Source organism: Pan paniscus, chromosome 12, assembly GCF_029289425.2.
Source record: "Pan paniscus chromosome 12, NHGRI_mPanPan1-v2.0_pri, whole genome shotgun sequence".
Classification (NCBI taxonomy): Eukaryota; Metazoa; Chordata; class Mammalia; order Primates; family Hominidae; genus Pan; species Pan paniscus.
In genome coordinates, this window is record NC_073261.2 from 89,129,508 (window position 1) to 89,137,013 (window position 7,506).

The following is a 7,506-nucleotide window of genomic DNA, read 5'->3' on the forward strand; positions in this document are numbered from 1 at the left end:
TGTCTGTCTTTCATACAAGACATCAGCTCCATAAGGCCTGGAACTCCCTCTCTCTCTGTTGTTTACCTCTCTCTCCCACACAGGCCACACAGGGCCTGGTTCATCTTGAGCATTTGATAAATATTGGGCAAATTAATCAAAAAAGCAATCAACAGATGAACTATCTTTCTAAAATTATCTTTGCTAAGACTGTATTTATATAATAATAAAGTAACATGGGCATTTTTCTGCCATTGCAAATAATAAATCAGCTGAATGCACAAGCAAGCATAAAGACAGAAGAGACAGGTGGCTACCTGCTGCAATGGCCAGGAAGTGCTGTGGTTCAATGTTATTGGGCTTTGCTCTTTTTGAATTTCTGACATTCGATGCTTCTGATGATGAAGAGCTGGGTTGACCCAAGCAGTCACTATGACAACCAAAACTATTGTGTCAAAAGCTGTTTACCAGTGGCTCCTTGTCTGTTTACTGTCCAATACTCTATCCCAAAGCCCATCTGGTCACTGTGGATAGAAGCTTTCACTCCATGTCCAGAGTGAAGCGAAATCACTTGTGTTTAAATAGCTGGTTTCTAGAGGCTTGAAAGAGCTCTTAAGATATTTAAGAAAAAACAGGAACAAAATAAATGCCCCCTCCCCCAAGCATCTCTAACTACAAGAGATACTGTAGATGAAACCAAATTGGCAAATAGCACCAAAAAATGCTTAATGGATAATTAAAGGGTAAATCCAGCAGACAGGCCAGGCCTATTGATGCTTATGAATCTAGAGACTTACATGTGTTTGCTCCTCAACCTCCTGGGCTCAACCATTTAATTAACATACTTCAGTAAAGAGCCCTGACTCTCCTTGCCCCTCTGGGGGCAAAGATGCCCCTGTAAAATCCCAGAGCTAAAAGCTTCCCAGTAACTGAAGGACAGAGAAGAGGAAACAACCAACTACACTCAGTCAACTACTTAAGCCTTCTATTCATTAAAGCCCTGTGTGGAAAAGCATTTGACTTTCCCAACCTAAATAGCATGCATTCAATGTTTGAGGGGTCTTATTCTCAGAACTCAATAGATATACAAATTTAGGTGGAGATGAGATGAATGAGTAAGAGGAAAAAGCTGGAAGGAAAGAGCGAGCTCAGCAGGGGGAAAGTAACTCAGGCAAAAACAAAGTTGAGCCCAATGGTAAATGCAAACCCCAACTTATTGTAGGTTTATCTCAGTTAAAAGACACTTAGACAATTTTCTATTGGTGCAGGTGTTCTCAGAGGAATGAGGCTCTGTTACAGCCCCTGCCTTGTCTTTTCATCCAGACAGAAAGGACAATAAGTCTGCTCTGAGTGCAAGAATCTTTCAGCCAAAAGTGTGAACCAGATATCCTGAAGCATCTCTTCTAGGCTAATCATGTGGTTTTAAAGAGGGTTTTAATTACATAATTGATAGAGTTGGCCCAGCTTGCAAAGGGTTTTGAGGTTCCAAAAGACTGAATTAAAGGGAGATCATTACAGAAATGCAGCCAATGCAAGTCCAGTTTCTATTCTATATGAGTGTCTCCCGGGCAATTCTCAGATTAACACCTCTGTCTGTCTGCAAATTCAGCTCAATCAGCAGTTACTGAACTCCTTCTGTGTGTCGGATGCCACTGATATTAAAAATTCAGTGGGAGAATAGTTAGGAACTGAACAAGACAACATCTGTCTTTTCTAAAATGCAAGCAGCCCTCTACTTAAAAGCAGAGCCGTGCGGGCTTTAACCACAACAGCTTAGGGTGAAATCTCAGCTCCCTCGTTTATTAGCTGTGACTAGGAAAGAGTCCATATCTGTAAAATGGATCTCATGGTACTTACCAACTAGATGGTAAGGCTCCAAAATGACATTTTGTCTTTCTGTCCCTACCAACACCCAGCCCCCGACTGACTTCCACGTCACTGCCTGAGAGTCTCCGTCGTTGCTTCCATTAGAATGCAACAACAACAATAACACACACACACACACACACACACACACGCACGCGCAGAGAGAGAGAGAGAGATAGAAATAAAAACACCAAAATGGTTAATAGCCATTATCTCTGAATAGTGGGATTATGGGTGACATTAGTTTTTTTTTAGTGTATTTTTCTGTATTTTCCAAGTTTTCTAAAATGAGCACATGTCAACTTTATAATTAGAAGACTTCAATAGAAGCCAGACTTTTTAGTTTATCGGAACTAATATTTTTTAAAGAACATATAAAGCCCTCAAAAGCCATCAGTCATTCGCACCTAAGGAAGAATGATTTAATGAGATTCTGTTTAATAGCTAGTTGACAATGTTGTACTAAAGGAATGGGCCTGTACTAAAGGAATAAGACTGGTGACCAAAAGGCCTGGGGAAGATTCAGAAGAAGTAACTCTGGAATATGGATTAACACTCAGACTAATGATGACCTTTAAGCTGCATGAAGGAGATCAAGGAAAGGAGAAAATAGGGGGTGTCAGAAGAGAAGGTACCAAAACCAAACTACCTGTTTTGGAATGCCATTTAGGGTCCACCCTGACCCAGAAAGAGAGAGTAAGCTCTTCATCTGGCCCTCCAACTTCCCTGCTAGCCCCACACTTTTTCACTACCTGGGCACTGTTCCGGGTACATCAGCCAGGACTCATCTACCATTAGAAAAGCACAGAAGAAGAAAGGAGAGATCAGGGCTTAAGCCAAACCCTAGCTCTTCAGTTCGCTAGTGCAATAGTTGTCAAGTTTCCTCAACCATAAATTGAGGATGAATGTACCTTCCTCATGGGGGTTGCTGTGAAGTTCAAGTGAGGTGGATATATATATATATATGTTATATATATATAAAAAACACCCCATACCCAGATGCCAATGCCTCTAAATACACAGGTGTGTGCCCACCTGGGAGTTTAACAATTTATAATATTGTTACTATGGAAAAATTGTTTCCAGGTTTCAAATATATAATCAAATCATGGCCTCTGAATGCCACCATAAACTAGAGTTGATCTGCTTTTACATATTCAAAGCCACTGAAAGAGAAACATCTTTATTTCAAAACGAAGGAAATGGATTTCAGAATCAATGCTTTCTTTACCACACCTCACCTGTTAGCAGACCAGTGTACCAAAGACATACGTCATATGATTAAAATAGTCGAACACCATAAAAAGTAGGAAGGCACATATTTTAGTGTGGACCGATTCATCACCCAGGCTGCAAGACTTTATGAAGGTCTACAGAATAAGGGGAGGAAGCTAGAAACTGGGAAATGTGATGGCTGATTGTCATTTGCTTTTAATGATTTGAAAACATTCAGTTTCTCAATGGAACAGTGATCAGAAGCTTCTTAAAATAAATATAAAAGGGATTCATGCTTTAAAAGACGTTTCTCAAAAGTTAAATTCTCATTGGTTTAAAATATTTTAAGAATCACAGCACCTTTTCCCACCCATAAATACCCCGTGCCTACACACACCTACAAATGATCTTTTCAGAGTGGTTTGTTCAGTTTCCATCTCACTTATTCCCTTCCATTTAGATGTATCACAAAGATACATTTGGTGTGGCTCCATATTCTAGTCTGTAATGTTCTCTTCCCAATTTCTGACCAGAAGGGTATTCTCAGTGAAGAGAAGGAGAGGATTTTTTTTTGTGTCATTCCACGTTCTTCTTCATGGGCCCCCATGGGAAGTTGTTTTCCTTATAATAAAGTTATTCTTATGTTACAGACTTCCCTCACTGCCACCAGGTTCCCTGCGGCCTGTGGTCTCCATGTGTAAGTGGGGCCTGCTGTGACCCCTGAGTGGTGATTACATTAGATCCGAAGAATTGAAATGGGCTATTCGTATATATATGCATGTAGCTGGGTGGGAGTGGGCATTCACCAGTGTGCCCTGTATTTCAAACATTTGAGTAAATACAGGCATACTCTAAGTGTGTAAAAGGTCTGCTCAATAACACTGCCAAAGTTTATATCGCTTCACTTTGCTGCTTTTCTTAATATCTCTATAACATACTATTTTATGCTGACATCATTAATATTTGCACAATCCCTTAGCAATTTCATGATTTCAAAACTGTTACACAAGAAAAGGAAGTAATTGTGAACCCATGTAATTGTGAACCCATATACTTCTTTTTTTTTTCTTTTTTTCTTTTCTTTTTTCTTTTCTTTTTTTTTTTTTTTTTTTTTTTTTTTTTTTTTTTTTTTTTTTTTGAGACGGAGTCTCGCTGTGTCGCCCAGGCTGGAGCGCAGTGGCGCGATCTCGGCTTACTGCAAGCTCCGCCTCCCGGGTTCACGCCATTCTCCTGCCTCAGCCTCCCGAGTAGCTGGGATTACAGGTGCGTGCCACCACGCCCAGCTAATTTTTTGTATTTTTTAGTAGAGACAGGGTTTCACCATATTAGCCCTGATGGTCTCGATCTCCTGACCTCGTGATCCACCCGCCTCGGCCTCCCAAAGTGCTGGGATTACAGGCGTGAGCCACCCCGCCCAGCCGAACCCATATACTTCTTACAGAGGGAACTTGCAAATCACTTTTATCCTAAGTTCCTTATATGCGATTTCTACCTACAACTAGATCCATTTTCTCTGAAAATAGCAGGTACCCTCTTTTAAGTGGGGGAAAAAGGCTTTTAAAGTAAGCAGGTCTCCAGTAAAGGTCCTTCCTGCCGAGTTGCTCCTTTTAAAAATCTAAAACAAACAACACACATCCGTCCTGAGACTGTAGGGACACTTCAGCTCCCCAGCAGCATCCTTGGATGAAGCAGCGGGGGGGCTGTGGGCACACCCCCAGGCGCACCCCGCACCCTGGCGGCCCAGGAGCGCCGGCCCCGTTGTCCTCGCGGGTCCCGAGTTGGGGGTGGCGCCGCGATGCGCCCTCGCCTCCCGGCTCAGCAGCCGCCGGCGAGACACATTTCCTGTGCCTATCAGCACCCCCATCAGACCGCAGCCCAGGAGAGGCCAGTGACATCACCCAGCCCCCCTGGCGTCTCCAGAACAGCCCCGGACCGGCCGAGGCACCCCGGCGAGTACGCAGAGCCCCGACTCCTCCGGGCGCCGGGTGGGGCGCCGGTGCCTGGGCTGAGGACCGCGGCCCTGCCCCGCCTCCCGCTCTGCCTAGGTAGGGCTGACCCGGCCAGGGGTCCCCGCATCGGACCAGAGCCGCTCAAGTACGACTACGCCGAAACAGCCCCTCACCTTCTCCTCTGGCCAGGCTGAGGCACTCGGACTGACCCCCCTGGATGCCCAGGGCAGGGCAGCCACCAGCAGCAGCAGGTGGAGGGTGCCCACGACGCGCCGGTGTCTTCCGCCTGCCATCTCTCCGAGGCTGTCTGGGAGCGGGTTCCCCGGGCCGCTGGCGGTCACGAGCCCGGGAACGCGCGTCCTTCGCCTTCCCTCTTCTCCACCCTTGGGTCGACTGCGCCCGCCTTCCCATCGCCTCCGGGTAGCCTCCCGCCGCGTCGCGCAGGCTGCAGCCCTCCTACCCCGGACCTTCGCAAACCCCGGGGCTGGGCGGCCCTGGGTGACAGACACAAGCTTCTGAACCCAAGCTAACAAAGGCGGCCACTTCCTTCTCTTGGAGAAGATGAAAGGAAGGAAGGAAGGAAGAGACATGGAAGAGCCTTTAATGATCTCCAATGCCAAAACAGGGAACAGAAAAGGGAGGAAGGGTTCACCAGACCCTGGGGAGTTATGAAGTGTTTCCCACAGCTCCTAAAGAAGGGGTGGACAGGGAATCGACGTCTGCTGAACACGGCACCAGGCACCGTCCTAGGTGCTTGTCCAACCTTCCCGGATTTAATCCACTAATCCCATTTTACAGACGGGGAGACTGAGACACCCCCCCCCCACCCCCCATAGAAAGCCTGGACTGGAACCCACAAGCAAAAGTATGACAGTGGATCTTTGCCTTTTCTCTTTTTTCTCACAAATGGTTGCCTTGCCTCACATCATACTCTCAAATTGAAAAGGATGGTCAAAGTAATTATCTGAAATAATGAGATCTAAAATATTCACAGCGGCTCTGAAGGAGTCGTCTTCTCCAAGGCATGGCCCCAAAAGGAAAAGCCAAACACAATTCTATTTACTTTGTAACATCAAAGGTCATTGTTATCCAGATAATCCTAGGGCAGGAAAACATTTCAGTTTTGTCTGTAGGTTTCTGGTCCAAGTTGTCAGGACAGTGACTTTCACCAGCCTCTTTTGCTTCCACAGTGAGGATCAGGGCTTGGCCTGCTCTGAGTCATCTCCCAGTAACATCTAGTTCCCAGAAAAATCAGAACAAGGATACTGAAGCAGAACCATTTCACAGAGAGCAAAGATTTGAAGGTAAGGAAGCTGCCAGAAGGCCCACCCACTCACTCTGTCTTCCCAGTCTTGGCTATGAGTTTTTAAAGAGAGGGCTTGCCTGGAAATACACTGTTCTGCCCTCCTCTGGAGCTGTAGGAGAAGACAGGATGTAAATAACTCCTTTCCTGGTGTACAGATTTGCTAACCCTATTCATGTCTGAGAGTTTTGAGTGACAATTTAAATCTCCAGGCTTAAATAAAATTAAATACACCTTTATTAAACCCACAGACAGTTCTGATCATTGGACCCCCTTCAGAACTTTCTACTGGCTCCAGTTTCAGAACTAAACCACTGTCACATTCCCCAATATAGTTCCTCTCTTGCTGCCTGGGTCAACCTTGAAATAGTGCATTTCCTGAGTGGCTGGGTAGTAAAGCGCCTATTTGCTTTTTTTTTTTTTACCCTATTACCTTTATGTCTTTTCACAATATGGTTCCTATAAGAAAGAGAACGTGGAAATAGCAAACCTAAATGAAACAAAATGTGAGAGGTACTATCATGCTAAGTATGAGCAATTCAAAACAAGAAATATAGAAATAAGCTAAAATGTCAGCACATAACGTAATGATGATTTTGTTTCCTAAGTTTCTCCAATTTTGGTTATATTTAAGTCAATAAGATGTTCTTACAGTTTGGTATCTACAGGAAGCAGACTCTGAGACAAGAGTTTAACATGCAGGATGTGTATTAGGGAGTGCCCTTGGGACAAACCCCTGTGGGAGGAAGAAGGGGAACAGGAGAGCACAGAGGGAGAAGTTAGCAGCAAAGCGGGCCCAACAACCTCGCCCAACTCCATGGGAGTCCTGAAGCTGAAAAAGACCGTCAAAGTTGTTCCACACTGGACCATAATGGCTGGGGCCTTATCTCTGCACCTCCATGGAGTGATTTCCTATAAGCAGCTTTCCAGCCAAAAGAGCTTAACTGCTAAAGGCTGTGGGCCAGCCGGCCTCCAACAGCTGGAGCAGGGTCCTTCCCTGGGGGCAGATCTGGGCAGCGCATCTCCTGTATCCACCACAAACGTATCCATGTATTGTATCTGGTACAAATCTAAAACATTCCACATAGCTAGTGAGACTGATTTCAATACATTGGTTTTTTTTTACATGTAAGCTTTTCTGCCAACTTTCCACGAATCTACAAATCCAACACCACTATATATGTATCACTTCAT

General features: G+C 45.0%; 1 protein-coding gene across 2 annotated transcripts in view; it reads right to left on the reverse strand.

Annotated features, from left to right (window-relative positions):
• Positions 1-5,583, reverse strand: part of QPCT (glutaminyl-peptide cyclotransferase) — a 28,820-nt gene extending 23,237 nt beyond the window's left edge. The window contains exon 1 of one of the 2 annotated variants that reach the window (XM_008970895.5): positions 5,183-5,583. In XM_008970895.5, the coding sequence (XP_008969143.3) occupies positions 5,183-5,302 (120 nt within the window). In that variant the 5' untranslated portion in view covers positions 5,303-5,583. The remainder of the gene's footprint in view (positions 1-5,182) is intronic. The other variant, XM_003817648.6, reaches the window with a different exon arrangement.
• Positions 5,584-7,506: the final 1,923 nt, after the last annotated feature.